Raw genomic sequence first — 15,836 nt, 5'->3', positions numbered from 1 at the left:
AAATACACAAAGATGTATGAACGTGAAAAGAAAAAAGAAGTTATCCACGGATAGTGTATAAACATAAAATATCGCGAAATACACGAATGATGTATAAATACGAAAAAGAATAAGTTATACACGGATAGTGTATAAACATGAAATATCACGAAAATACACGAAGTATGTATAAATGTGAAAAAGAATAAGTTGTACACGGATAGTGTATAAACATGAAATATCGCGAAAATACACGAAGGATGTATAAATGCAAAGATGTTAAATTATACACGGATAGTGTATAAACATGAAATATCGTAAAAATACACGAATGATGTATTAATACAAAAATAGTTAACTATACATGAATAGTGTATAAACATGAAATATCGTGAAAATACACGAAAGATGTATTAACGCAAAAAAACAAAATTTTACACAGATGGTGTATAAATGGGAAACACGAATTACGTATAAACGTAAAAATAAATTATACACGAATAGTGTATCCGCAATTCTTATTGGGTCACTCATTAATAGTAATATACCATATAATTGATGATCAACTAATACATTATTTTAGAATTCATATGTCTCAAAAATATGTATTTTTTATACATATGAATTGGGGGGCTTGATAGTATATATACAATATAGTATAATACGATACTAAAATAATAAAATATTTCTAAATAAATAAAATCTTTCAAAAGGAATAAAATCTTCTAAATAAGTTAACTAGAAAATTAATAAAGTTAAAACCTCGAGAGCTATATTATATGGATATATACACCAAAATCATATGTTATATAAAATTCTATCACCTACATGATATCTATGGATATATCATATATTTAATCCTATGTTGTTTAAATTATGTTATTGTTGCCGTAGGACTAAAACTTTTCCATTTTATCAATTGAATATTAGTAGTAGTAATATTTATACTTAATCAAACTATATAAAATAATATTCTACTATTAATAATGTTTTACTTTAAGTTTTTATGTTTTTGTTTATTGTTCAAAAAAAAAAAGTCGGCTACATCATGCAACCATGATATTATTTTCGTAGATGAACAGTGTGTACTTATTAAAAGGGCAACAAAATATACTGCTCAATCAATTACTTTGATTCCGGATTTTGAACATCTACTTGAAGAAGGATCAAAGTTAAAACCACTTAACATGTCGTAACTGCAATAAATAATAAGATAGTTAAGCCAGAAAAAAAGTGATGAACACAAGAACAGATGACAATTGTAAAAATGTCTTGGATTATATGATTTTTTTTCTCCCCTTTGATTTGGCTTACGCTATTTTCATTTAAATATGTCAATTATTAAAAATTATATTTTTATACAATATCTAAGGATTTTTGGGTTGCATACTTGCATATACTTATTCTTATTTCGATAACATTTTAAGGCCCTTACTTAAAATGCAACCGATCTAAACTTAATTGACCAATCATAACACTAAATTTTTCAAAATTAATTAAATTGGCAAATGTCTAAATTAATTTACATTTTTGGTTTTCCATCGGCAATTAACAATTTAACTCAATTTAAAAATAATTAATAATCTATTGTAAAATGTCTATCTAATAACAAATATAGATAAAAGTTAGAAAGATTACATTTAGATTAATACGAGTTAATAAACTGTAATCAAACTAATTGTAATATTGTTCTTATTAATGATTGTAATCAGAATATAATTAGGATAATCATTATTGTTATTAATAATTAAAATCAAACTATATTTAGGATATGATTTTTTCTTCTTTAAACTGATGCCTACAGATAAAATCACAACACACAGAATCTTTAAAAACCTCATGAATTAGCCGCTATTTTTATAGTTCTTATCAATCATGATTAACGAAAATAAAATTAGTTTTTTGCAAGACATCCATGAAAACTCGGTCAATTGTGTAATCAAAATTAAGATATTCTTTATATAGAAAAGTTTGTATAACAGATTCACTGTTACACCATTCAACCTTGATATGATTTAGCATTCAGTATTTGATTTCGAATATCTCAATTATTTTTATTAATTATATTTTTACATTTAACGTATATACTAATTCTTATATTAAAATTATGTTAAAACTCGTGTATTTGACACGAGCCTAAAATCTAGTCTTTACTATTTAATAAAGCAAAAGCCTATTTTTATTTTTAGAAAGTTCTGTCTTTGAAATAACGAAAGTGCCCTTGGACATTTTATATTTTTAATGAATTAATTTACACTTCAACCCTTATCTTCTAAAATATTTTCACTATCACCTTTACATCAACCTACAATCTTACATCATTTGACACCTCCACCACCACCAAAAATACCATCACCGACAACACAAAACCGTCGTCCCCCGCTAACGCCGCCGCATTGCGCGGGTACCATGCTCGTATAGATTAAACGTGATGGCCAACCAAATTAACAAATAGCAGCGCTAGAGATTTCCATTTTTCTTTATATCTTTAATATATATTAAAACAAAACCCTAAATTCTAAATTGGAAAAATAAGGATCATTGATTAAATTTCATCTCTTATTCTCTACCATTAGATTATTTTGATGACATCATAATTGACTAAAAAATTGGTTAATAACACTTTTGGTCCTCATAGTTTTATATAAATAAATGGGCCTTATAAAGTATTCTATATTTATTTATTTTAGTACAATAATGGTACTACGTAGTCTTTATAACAAAATAAAATCATTTATATAGTATACAAAGTTTATATATTTTTGTAATTTTCTAATATGTGTAAATGATACAAATATTTGACAAATTTCCATTTTGAATGAGTTGATATGAATATTACATTTTTTTTAATGTGATTGCATAATTAATATAATACATTTGGTACTCCTAATATGAAAGTTATGTATGTATAACTTAGTGTTAATAAAAATATGTATTTAATATATCATAACTAATATAGTGGTAAACTTGAGATTTCACCGTCATGCAGTGTTACAGGATCGCTAGGTTGAGAGAAAAAATTCTTTTGCGGGACTAAGGGATTCCTAGACATTCATCGTTTTTTATATACTTATTGAATATACAATGAATATTTTTTATTTTTATGCCTGAAAACAATATTTATTAACGATTTTCATTGACAATGAACATGATATTATTATTGTGGTTCAAAAGCTTGTGAATATTTATTTATATATTAATTGTTTTCATACACTAAAAGTTTTTAATGTATAAATAATGTACAGATTTCGCGTATTATGCGGGTATTAAGCTAGTACTTTCAACAGTCAATCAACTAGGTCAAAACTTGTAGTATTATAATCCCCACCATCATCTTCGTCCTAACAATTTGGGTTTATTCCGATATAACTAGCAATATATATATATATAACTAGATTTTTTACCCGTACGATGTGCGGCTATGTAAAACAATCATTTAATAAAGTTTTGACTATCGTTCTAAAATAAAAAATAAAAAAAAAGTTTTGACTAATGTTATTAATTTTGTAATGTGAGGCTATTTAAAACAATCATTTATCAAAGTTTTGACTAATGTTATTTATTTTGTAGCTATAAGATTAAAGATAAACATGTATTAAAATTTAATCACAGATATAATTAAAATTATCAATAATATGATATGAATCGTTTTTTTTCAAACTTATTCATGAACATATCTTATAATCACATACACTTAACCTAAGTCCTTGCAAAAATTCGTAAAAAAATCATTAAAACTCAACATATTAGTTTGATATTAATAATAATATAATAAAGAACTGTAGTCTGTAGCATTAATATAAGGGAAAAATACATAAAAAGATAACCTATTTACCTAAAATTTCTAAAAAGAGGAACCTATTTTGTTTTCGTCTATTTAAAGGATTCAGTTTTCATAAATTTCCTAATAAGGGGGACATCGTTAGTTTTTGATGCCGGAAATCCGTTAAGTGTCACGTCACCCATGCCACATCATCGACTTTGCTTACGTGGCATTGACCAAAACAGAAAATATATAAACGCGAATTGGTTAGTAATGTAGTTTGAGAAAAAATTCAACCATTCCTTGCTACAATCATATATCAAGGATTTACAGAGGACCTTAAAGACTTGGTACAATAATTATTTCTCCAATTTACTACACAATTTATCCTCTGCTTGACCACAAGAGTTATAATGGAAGTAAATATAAGATTGAGTACCATATCTTCCAAGCACAAGCGACAATTAATAAAATAAAAGAAAGCGAGTGGTAACATTTCACAAATTTAAGCTTCCAAAATTAGAAGCTCCATGGTCCATAAAATAAAAGAGCTTCAAAGAAAAGAGGACCGACCTTTAAAGCCATATTACCCCTTAGTTCTTGGTCTTTGATTTGATGATTACTACCATTAATATCATTTCCACCTTGACCAGTATATACAATATCGTATCAATCACACAATACAATTGCTATATATAGCTAATGGAAATGTGTACCATTTCAACTCCTGCAATTTCAGTTTTAGGGTTTAATTTTAGGGGGAAAGAAGAAAGGGGAAAACGATCGGAGAGAGGGAAAGTTGTATAAAAGGGGTAAATTATAAATTATGATGTATATAATCCGTAGTATTTGCATTTTTTGTTTTAGTCAATGCCACGTAAGCAAATTCGATGACGTGACATTTAACAGATGTTTGGCGTCAAAAACTAACAGTATTCCCTTTATTAGGAAATTTATGAAAATTGGATTTTAAAATAGACGAAAACAAAATAGATTTCACTTTTTAGAAATTTTGAGTAAATAGGTTACCTTTTTATGTATTTTTCCTTTAATATAATATTTAATATTGAATTATAAAGCTGTAATTGTGATTATATATACATAAGATTTGATCATTTTGATGGAAGATTTTTTCCAATGACTTTTAGTTTGAAGAATGTTTTAGAAGGCTTGTTTAACTACTCTTTTAATAGATATATAGATATATATATATATAAAGGGGTTGGGTATTGTAAAACAACTATTAAAGTAAAACAAATAAGACATGATCTTGACCATTGAATCATGGTTAAATTGATGCACGAGGATTCACGAAGCAATTGATGCACAATGATTTTCATGTTGCACGGTGATCTTCAGTGAAAAAAAACTTATTATTTTATTTGTTTCCCTTTAATACTTTTTTATTTTATCTAAAACCTATATATAAAATATATATAATATAATATATATTCCCCACCATTGTCTTCCACCATTGTCTTCCTCGTATAACAATCATAGTTTTATTTCAATATATCTAGACTTAATATCTATCTATCTATATATTATATTATATATATATATATATATTCCGTGGGTTCAACAGCAATGGATAATAACCCCTATAATCTCGCCTCACAGGTAAATCAATTACATTAATTAAACCCTAATTCGCTATATCTCTATCTATAATTCTATTTTTGTACTATATATTCTGTATCTGTATAATGACAATGAGTTGCTTATAATTGAATCAAATAAAACATTATATATATAAAGAAATTTAATGTTAATATGTTGAATTCGTTAACATTATCGTCATATTATAGAGTAGAAGCAGATTAACGTGCCACAGGGTTTGCCTTATAAGTACTGTTAAGGTAGAATATCTTTTTTAATTACTTTTTTGAATTATGCTATGGTATAATTTTGACTATTATTTTCGTATAAACTTCAGACTTTGTTAAGGAGTTTTTTTGGTCATACATTTTTAGTTTATTACCCCTCTAAATGTGTATAATTGTTTCTCTTGTCTCGTTTGCACCAACAAATGTGTTTCATGGTGTCTCACAGATGCACCCACCTCATGTCCGAACTGAACAACAAGGGATATCTTATGGGCCACCTTCTGAGCAATTTTATCCGATGGGTCAACCTCAGATGCAGTCCTATCCATCAATGCAATCATCTTATACTGTCAGGCTTGCTTCGTTCTTTTTTGGTCATACATTTTTAGTTTATCACCCCTCTGAATGTGTATACGCTTCGGACCAACAAATGTGTCATTTTATGGTGTCTCACAGATGCACCCACCTCATGTCCGGACTGAACAACAAGGGATATCTTATGGGCCACCTTCTGAGCAATTTTATCCGATTGGTCAACCTCAGATGCAGTCCTATCCATCAATGCAATCATCTTATACTGTCAGGCTTGCTTCGTTCTTTTTTGGTCATACATTTTTAGTTTATCACCCCTCTGAATGTGTATACGCTCGGACCAACAAATGTGTCATTTTATGGTGTCTCACAGATGCACCCACCTCATGTCCGGACTGAACAACAAGGGATATCTTATGGGCCACCTTCTGAGCAATTTTATCCGATTGGTCAACCTCAGATGCAGTCCTATCCATCAATGCAATCATCTTATACTGTCAGGCTTGCTTCGTTCTTTTTTGGTCATACATTTTTAGTTTATCACCCCTCTGAATGTGTATACTTTTCGGACCAACAAATGTGTCATTTTATGGTGTCTCACAGATGCACCCACCTCCTGTCTGGACTGAACAGCATTGGCTATCTTCTGGGCCACTTCCTCAGCAATATCATCTGATGGGTCAACCTCAGATGCAGTCCTATCCATCAATGCAATCTTCTTATACTGTAAGGCTTGCTTCGTTCTTTTTTGGCCATACATTTTTAGTTTATCACCCCTCTGAATGTGTATACTTTTCGGACCAACAAATGTGTCATTTTATGGTGTCTCACAGATGCACCCACCTCCTGTCTGGACTGAACAGCATTGGCTATCTTCTGGGCCACTTCCTCAGCAATATCATCTGATGGGTCAACCTCAGATGCAGTCCTATCCATCAATGCAATCTTCATATACTGTAAGGCTTGCTTCGTTCTTTTTTGACCATACAATTTTTAGTTTATCACCCCTCTGAATGTGTATAATTGTAGATCTTGTCTCATTCGGACCAAGAAATGTGTCATTTCATGGGGTCTCACAGATGCACCCACCTTCTGTCTAGAATGGAAAGCATTGGATATCTTTTGGCCCACCTTCTCAGTAATATCATCTGACGGGTCAACCTCAGATGGAGTCCCATCCATCAATGCAACAAATGCCATGTCAGCATGGCCACCTTTCTATATTATCACAACCCTCGCCACATCACGTGCATTGTTGTAAAACTCACCGAGTCGATCCGAGTAATCTCCGAGTACCTGCTACAAGGTAGGGTGTCGAGTCGACCGATTACTCCGAGTACTCTCCGACTTGGCCACTTTGACCCCCGAGTACTCACCGTATACCGTATGCACCCGAGTACTCCCAACTCGCTTATCGGCCGCCCTGGGAACGATTAGCGACTTCTGCCACCTTGATCACGTGCCTAGCTTCAGTGGTGCTTCATATACTGTAAGGCTTGTTTGGCTCTTTTGGTCATATATATTCTTGGTTGCATTACTTTGTAATTTGTCGATATTCAAGTTATTTTCATCAGACCGTCTTATGTCCCCTAGCCTTAATGTGATGTGGGTGCTGTTGTCTGTTTATACAAAGTGAATTACTATATTTGGTAGACATACTTTCTCTGTCAACTTCACAACCTCTCATCAGTTACATACTTTTATGGATAATACAAAATGGTCAGATATTGCCTTTTACACATCTCCTGGTGATTGGCTCATCAAATTTATATACTTGCTTCTATCGAGGATTCAGTGCATATTACTTGAACATTCACTGAATTATCTGGAATTAAAAGAAAGTAAAGAACACGAGAGATTTAAGGTGGTTTAGTCTGGGTCTGACCTACATCCACCGGATAACTAGGAGTGTATATGTTTCATAGTGTAAGAATTGTTTGGTATTCAGAACACAAAGACACAAAACAGTAAAACCGAAATCAAAGAACACATGGATTTTACGTGGTATCTCACACTATGCGTGTGAACTAATCCACGGGGGCAACTTGGGTTTTGTATTATTGAGTGATAAAATTTACAAGTACAACAGATTAATGTATAGACCAGAATTATGTTTAATCCCTTAATGCTAAACTCGTTAGACAAGTAGCTAACAAACTGGGCACACAAGGGTTAGGGCTGGCTAGACTCTTTCCCTCCTTTTCTCTAATTCTTTGTTGTCCATAATTGTGTGGGCCACTATGGGCTGAAGACAACAGATCGCCAACAATCTCCCACTTGGTGTCTTCGGACCAAAACGGCTCTCTGTTCTTCTGTAAATGAAAATCTTCCTTAACTTCTACACTCTCTAGTTACCCCATCTCTTCAACATTACTCTTGGAGACCGGTTGAAGTTATGCAAAACTTCAGCTTATCCAGCACCATAGGCTTGGTGAACATACTGCTGGATTCTCGGCACCTGAGATGTTGTTCAAGCTAATTGTTCCATCACTTATCAATCCTCTAACAAAGTGATACCTCATCCCGATGTGCTTCGTCTTGCCATGATAGACTGGATTTTTAGCAAGTTTCATAACACTCTCATTGTCACAATACAGTGAGTAATCAGCTTGCTTTTTACCCAATTCTTCAAGAAAAGTATTTAACCATACTAACTCCCTATGTATTTAATAGTGGCGCTATAGCAGTTAGCGGACTTGAGGTAAAATAGCGGTCAAAATAGCGGTACCACTATTATCGGCGCTATTTACTGCTATTCTGAATCCTGAATCCTATATAGCGGTCTTAAAGGTGATAATAGCGATTCTTCCTTCCCTTTTTTTAAAAAGGTTTTAAGCCTAAACACATAATAAAATAAACGAAAAGCCCAAAAACTAATTAATTAAAAGCCCAAAACCAACCCCAGGTCTAATAAATTAAACAGTCGACCCCTCGAGGCTCTTGGATTCTTCTCTTTAGCGGCTCATCTCAATTCACATGTACAATTTCTTTCTAATTTCGTTTTATTGAAGATAGTTTTTTTAAGTCTTTCTTATTTCTTTTCTATTTCTTCAAAATAATTAAGTATTAATTATTTTATATTATATTTTATATATATTGCATAATATTAAAATCACCGATATATCATATTGCATAATATTAAAATCACCGATATATCAACGCTATAACCAATATATCAAATATCGGTCGACCGCTACATGAGCCTATCAGGTATTAACAGTGCTGTTCCTCCGACTGTGAAAACGTACCCTGTAGTGCTTTTAAACGTCCCTTTACAACCACCCAAATTAGCATGCGTATAACCTCTAAGAATAGCATCTTTCCTTTTGAAACGTAAACCCATCTTTTGTGTACCTTTCAAGTATCTGAGTATCCACTTAACAGCTTCCCAATAATCTCTACCCGGATCTGACATATGGAACTTTTGTCATCTTTGATCTTTCTTCAGTTTTAGGAGACTGATCTTTGGTAAGCTTTAAATAACTTCCCAATGGAGTATTTCTAGGCTAATATAAACATAAAAGAAATGATATCGCATAAAATAAATATATATAATAGGTGATATCAAATTCCCCCACACATATGACGGGCTGGTAGTATTGCCACGGTTTGTGGTGGCAGCGGCTGTGAATGCCTGAGCTGGTGTGACTTCTGGTTGTGTCTTTCTTTGCATATAGTCGTGATCTGCAAGTTATCCATGCAATTCCGAGAATTGTTGAGGAGGATGTCTAAGAACAGAGGATTAAAATTGTTAGTAATCTTCACGAAGGCCCGAGACAACTAGCATAATCACATCCTTTTCTTTCATGGGTTCACCTATGTTGGCAAGGGCATCAGAATACTCTTGGGCACTGTTTAAATATGCAGAGGAGGACTCATCACTTTTCATCTTAATTTTTAACAATTGGGTTTTTAGGGTAAATTCACGAGATGATGTGTGAGGGGCATAAGCACGTTCAAGAGACAACCACACATCATGAGATGTAGAGCCTTGAACGTGTTGGAAGGAGGATTCTGATATGGTAGAGATGATTAGCATCCGAACATGAGCATTGTTGGTTATCCAAACATTATAATCAGGGTTTGGTGTTTGTGTAGTAGCGGCGGTTAAGGTGTCTTCCTTGGAGGTGGTAGTGATTGTGATGTATGGTGGTGGACACGGGATGGTACCATTAACATATCAAATAAACTATTGGTTATGAGGAATGGTTCTAGCATTGTTTTCCAAAAACCATAATTTGTAGGTGAATAGGTGATAGAGTAAAATCAAACTTGTGTGAGTGATGGGCTGTTTTTTCTTGTGTAGTAAAGGCAACAAGAGTGGGGGCCATTGTGTTAGAATACTAGGCGGAGATCTGGTTGATTAGTTCCGGAAAAAAAAGGATATAGATGTGACCTGGTTGTATAACAACAGAGATAGGTTTTGGTTTCTGACAACAGAGGGGAGGAGCTGGTTGTTTGTAACAGGCTGACCAATTAGGGTTAAACCCTTAAAAGGCTCTCATACCATAAAATATTTTGTGAATCGTTGTGTATTATTGTTACTAGAGAAATGTACTTTGGACTAAGAATGTCACTTTCAATAGTTCAGGGATCAATTGTCTAAATAGTTAAGTCGGTTTGAATATTAGTTGAGCGGGATCCATTGTATAAATACGCCTAATTATATGAAATAAAGCAGATTGTGTGTGAAATAAATTCTTCTTCTCTCAAACCCTAATTTTCTTCTATCAATTATTAAGATGATTAGGGTACAATATATAGACAATACAGTTATTACAATATATAGTCCTCGTATTATTACAATATATAAATATGTGTCTAATTGTCTAATAGGGTTCAAACCATTGCATACATAAGACTCCCAACCGCTAATGCATATGGAACCTTGGCCATCTCTCTTCTGCTTTTTTCATCTTTAGGAGACTAATCTTTGGTAAGGACCAAAAGAGGTCCCAATGGAGTATTCCTCGGTTTGGTCTTTACATCATTCATTTTGAATCTTTCTAACACTTTCCCAATGAATTTTCCTCATCACCTACACCAGCTTAAACTCAAACGCTGTCGACATTTTCTGGTTCTATAACCGGTTCAGCCACCAACTCAGCTTTCTAGTACTAGTTCCTGTCTCGAACTCTACCGAACCTTTGAGTTTAATCTCGTTAAGTCTTTATACAATTCAGGCTCATTAAAGGTAGCATGCTTGCTTCGGACCACTTTTCTGCTTTTTGAATCCCAAAGCCTGTAGCCCATTTTGTCAAGTTGTTAGGATTTCTCAGAATCTGGCAGTTCTGGCAGTTCGTTTCAGTGGGAGCTGGTAGAGACAGAGGACGAGTCAGGGGAAGAGATAGCCGTGACTGATGAGTTGAAGCTCATTGGAGTTTCAACAGACCTTCAAGTTGACTAGATAAGAAGGTCGCTGCAACTAGGATGGGATGATGGAGTTACTAGATATACAAGTACAAGTATTCACAGCGAAAGGCAGTTAGAAGATTATCAAGCCTCCAAGTGGGAGATTTATGGAGACTTGAAGGCTCTAAGGCAGCTGGTCTTAAGGCAAAAGCAACAGGCCCTTTAATTAACTTACGCCTGGTTACTTGGTAATTTAGGGATGCTTGGTAACTTGGGGACTAAGTCATTAACCCTAATCCGTCTATTATAAATTTATTATGTACTTGTAATTCCTCATCACGAGTGTAAGAGGCACAAAGCTTTAATAAAATATTCTAGTTGCAGCCCGTGGATTAGTTCACACAGTTTAGTGTGAGATACCACGTTAAATCACTAGTGTCCTTCCTTGTTATTTTCTGGTTCTTGTGTAGGTGTGTGTGCAGTTTTATTCCTAACATTTGGCTATTACATTTAAGAGATTATTTTTTAGAACTAAAACGGGGTGGCTTTTTAACGTTTGTATCTGTATGCCAATTTGGCTTGTGAGCAGGCTCAAAAAGAAGCTTCTACTATTAGCTCCGGAAATAAAGTTTCTTCGAGCCATGTAACAGTTACACCTGTTACTTCTGTTGGCGATATGTTGGCTGAGTATGATCTTTAACTCCTGTAGCAGTCACACCTGTTGTTTCTGCCAACATGCATTCTTTTCCAATGTATTCTTGGTTCTTCATATTTATTGAAATCTTAAAATTTCAGGGTCAAATCTGAGAGACATTGGTCTCCAATACCTTACGTCGAAGTCTCAGCGCAGGACACTGAGGTATGCCTAGTCTTTGTCGTATTGAAGCTGAGGTGGGAAGATCATTGGGTAACTTGGGTTGGGTAACATGTCTGAATGGGTAACTTTTTTTACCAGTTGAATCGAGCCAAGTTAGATCGGGTTCAACTGTCAAAACCTTTTACATTGTCACAAAGTATTATGAGAATTAGTGCTTTAAATATGATTGCAAAAATGAGGGAGTAGAAGTGTTGTAATAATTTAAATAATCTACCTATAGAGTTTATGATTTGATCCTACAACAGAGTTTTTCTCAATTTGGGCCGATCAATGTTAATGGGCAGAAATTTAAATGGGAAGAGGGCAATTTAATGGCTAGAAACTGGAAGGTTAGGGGTAATCATTAGCGTGCGTAACTGTATGTTTTTTTTGTGTTTTGTTATTTTAGGACTTGATGCAAAGAAAGGAATTGGAGACTGAGAGGAGCCCTTTACCCAGAGAGTTATTGGAAGTAAGTTATCTTATGTTGTATGTAATAATATACTATTGAATTCTTTTTATAATCTTTTTCTTTTATGGATTTGTAGGCATTCCTGTTGACTAAAAAGCAATTAAAAGCAAGAGCAAAAGCGGAATTTACAAAGATGTTGAAAGTATGTTATCTTATCGAGGGCTGATTTTCTCGTAGAAAATTTTTGTATGCAAAAGAAAATTTGTTTGCATAGACAGTAGTACCTTGCTTCCATATTTATGTTAAACCCTTTTTTTTTCAGGAGTATGAAGAAGACATAATGAATAGGTATACTGCAAGTGCATGGGTGTATAACTTTTCTAAAGATATGGGATGGCGGTGAGTACATAATGACAATATTTGATTTTAATATTTTGTTCATGCTCTTGATCCTCTCACGCTACGGTTATTATGTGTATGTTTATAATCCAGCGATGCAAAGAAAAAATTCGAAGGCGATAAGCGCTATCAAGCTGTAAATGAAGTTGATGTCCGTAAAGGTCTTTATGAGGACTACATGTTTGATCTCCAAAAGAAAGTAAGTTCTGTGTGTATCGGATATTGCTTTGAAGCTTAATTTTTCTACGCTTCAGAGAGTTTTGAAGTGTTTAAAATATGATACTTTCAATTTCGTTTTTGAAACCTAATAAACTCGTTACTTTGAATTCAGATGATAGCAAAACATGCAGTAGATGAAAAAAAATTCATATCAACTTTCAATCAGGTATGTCTTCATTATTCATTGTTTGTTACCATTTACTCAAACTGGATTGAATCGTCCCTGTGGTTTACCCAAAACATCAGATTTCGTCTTTATAGTTTCATATCGGCAAGGTGAATCGGCTCTGTGGTTTCATACTTTCATAAGGACGAAACCTGATGTTTTAGGTAAACCACAAGGACGATTCATAAAATTAACACTATTTTATTGATTTGCATAGCAGGCATCAAGTGCTAGTCAAGACGTAGCGGCTGAGTGGCAAGCGCATGGATGTGTTGATGACGACAGAATGTAATTCTCTCTTGTGTAAATTTGTTATATATAGGATCATAATTTTCAGCTTAACCGACAGGCCTTTGGCTTAGGTTAACCAATCAAGAGAAGCCCCTACGAGGAAACATGTGTGTGCGAGTAAATATCACTTCTTAATTTAGGTTTGCTTCTTTGCAGATTTTATTATAACAAGATAACCGGGAAGAGTAATTGGGCTAAACCTTTGGAGTTGATGACACCTTTGGAGGTAAGTATATTGTTAACACGAGCAGTAATACATATCTCTTTGTGATTGGCTGATTTAATTTATATACTTGCTTCTAAGAGGATTACGTGCGTCATCCATATATGATGCATAATTAACACTTTGGTTCAACCAACTCAACCGAGTAATATTTAACATTTGGAAGTGAATCGCATTTTGATCACTTCTATCAAATATTTAAGCTCCTGTAACTGCATATTGTTTGTCTACTTGATAAAATTGTTCTCTATTCATTCTGAAGTTGTGGCTCATGTTCTGCCTGTTACATTTTTCTTTCACTGTTATTAAGAAATTCCTTACTGTTCATTAGTAATGTATCAAACACACACTTTTAGCCTATTTTGGGTTTTTGCAGTCCGCGCTACCTTCTACCTGATGCTGTTGTGGCTATCATATAGTTGATTAGTGTCCAGTGTAGTAAATAAAGTTAGTTGTAGCTTCCCTCCAAAGCCGTACTTGGTCTGGCAATTACGTATAAGAGTTCTTGCTTTAGATAATATTTCTGTCAAAGATTTTTGTGGTTCTTATAAGCTTCACCAAATGCATATAAGGTGGATTTTTGTGGTTCTAATAAGCTCCACGGAATACATATAATGTGGATTTTTGTAGTTCAAAATGATTATTGCGACTTATAGAATCTGAATCAAAGTTAATCTTGGTGTGGCAGAGGGATAATGCTGATGCTTACCCTCTTTGGGAAGTGATCACAACTTCAAAGGGTGAAAAGTACGTCTAACGATGGGTTGGCTTTTAATTTCCGACCTTCATCTATTTTTATCATAATAATAATATACATTTCATACTTCTGCAGTTATTTTTACAACAAGGTTACAGGGGAATCTAAATGGACTTTACCAGATAACGTGAAGGTCTAAAGCATAAACTATCACCTTGCCGGTTCTAGAACTAAGATAGGTTGGCTTTTAACTTGTTTATTTGTATGCCCAGTTGGCTTGTGAGCAGGCTGAAAAAGAAGCTTCAAGCCTTGTAGCAGTTACACCCGTTGCCGATGTGTTGGCTGAGTATGACCTTTAACTCCTGTAGTGGTTACTCCTGTTGTTTCTGCCAACATGCATTCTTCTCGATGTATTTTTGATTTCTCATATCTATTGAAATCGTGAAATTTCAGAGTCAAATTGGAGAATTCATCTTTAACTGGTGCTTCAAAAGCTTTAGTCGGAGTCTCAGAGCAGGACAGTGAGGCATGCCTAGTCTAATTTCATCTTTGTCATATTGAAGCTGAGGTTGGAAGAATGTTGGGTTGGGTAACATGTTTGAATGGGTTTGGGTTGAAATGGTCACTTTTTTTGACAATTGAAACGGGCCGAGTCAGATTGGGTCAACTGTCAAAACCTTTGTCCATTGTCACAAAATATTATGAGAGTCAGTGCTATAAATATGAACACAGAAATGAGGGAGTATAATTGTGATAATAATTTAAATAATGTACCTATAGAGTTTGGAATTTGGACGCCTTTCAGCCCACCCAAACTATTTGAGTTAGGATAAATATCAACTCTAATTAATCCGTAAATGGATCGAAATAGCCAACCACATGCTGAACTGTTGGTCTTTTTCACTGGTGGACCTTGTTTCTATTCCTATATTAAGAAAACGATATACAAAGAAGTTAATTTGGCGATGTGTCTGGCAGTACCATGAAGATAAAACTCGTGTGAAAGATGCTTTGAAATTAAAGAAGGTTGGATTGGATTGGATTGGATTGGTTATATTTACTCCTGTTTTGATCCCTACAGGCTAAAGATGATTTAGATATTGATGTGAGTTTTGACAATGTTGAAACGGATGGCTGTAAGAGATCTCGTCCACATGGCAGTGACCGCAACATTTCGAAAATGGTACATTAAGTTCTAAACTTTTCTGAGCATTTCATATTCATGTTTGCCAACTAGAGGTGGCAAGATGAGTGGGTTGGATAACAGGTCGAAACGGGCCTGGTCAGGTTGGGCTTGATCTGAAACTCTTCAAATAATGCAAAACTCCCTTTTCCATTATA

At 33.9% G+C, this 15,836-nt stretch overlaps 1 protein-coding gene across 1 annotated transcript; it reads left to right on the top strand.

Moving 5' to 3' along the window:
• The first annotated feature begins 6,024 nt into the window (after positions 1–6,024).
• Positions 6,025–15,139, top strand: LOC122609262. The gene is made up of 18 exons (XM_043782320.1): positions 6,025–6,147; positions 6,254–6,376; positions 6,484–6,606; positions 6,714–6,836; positions 7,187–7,369; positions 11,822–11,919; positions 12,028–12,091; positions 12,498–12,560; positions 12,637–12,702; positions 12,823–12,899; positions 12,993–13,098; positions 13,231–13,284; positions 13,505–13,572; positions 13,732–13,801; positions 14,487–14,545; positions 14,631–14,688; positions 14,768–14,841; positions 14,949–15,139. Exons 1-18 carry the CDS (start codon positions 6,025–6,027, stop codon positions 15,034–15,036), a joined length of 1,620 nt encoding a protein of 539 aa, XP_043638255.1. The 3' UTR covers positions 15,037–15,139.
• The last annotated feature ends 697 nt before the right edge of the window (positions 15,140–15,836 follow it).

The sequence above is a fragment of the Erigeron canadensis genome, chromosome 7 (assembly GCF_010389155.1).
Source record: "Erigeron canadensis isolate Cc75 chromosome 7, C_canadensis_v1, whole genome shotgun sequence".
Lineage (NCBI taxonomy): Eukaryota > Viridiplantae > Streptophyta > Magnoliopsida > Asterales > Asteraceae > Erigeron > Erigeron canadensis.
This window is presented reverse-complemented; position numbering and strand designations above follow the sequence as displayed.

Coding starts and splice junctions, on each gene's coding strand:
- LOC122609262 (XM_043782320.1), top strand. CDS start 6,025: ATGCACCCACCTCATGTCCGGACTGAACAACAAGGGATATCTTATGGG. Junction 13,099..13,230: donor TGTTTGATCTCCAAAAGAAA/GTAAGTTCTGTG, acceptor CTTTGAATTCAG/ATGATAGCAAAACATGCAGT. Junction 14,546..14,630: donor ACAACTTCAAAGGGTGAAAA/GTACGTCTAACG, acceptor ATACTTCTGCAG/TTATTTTTACAACAAGGTTA.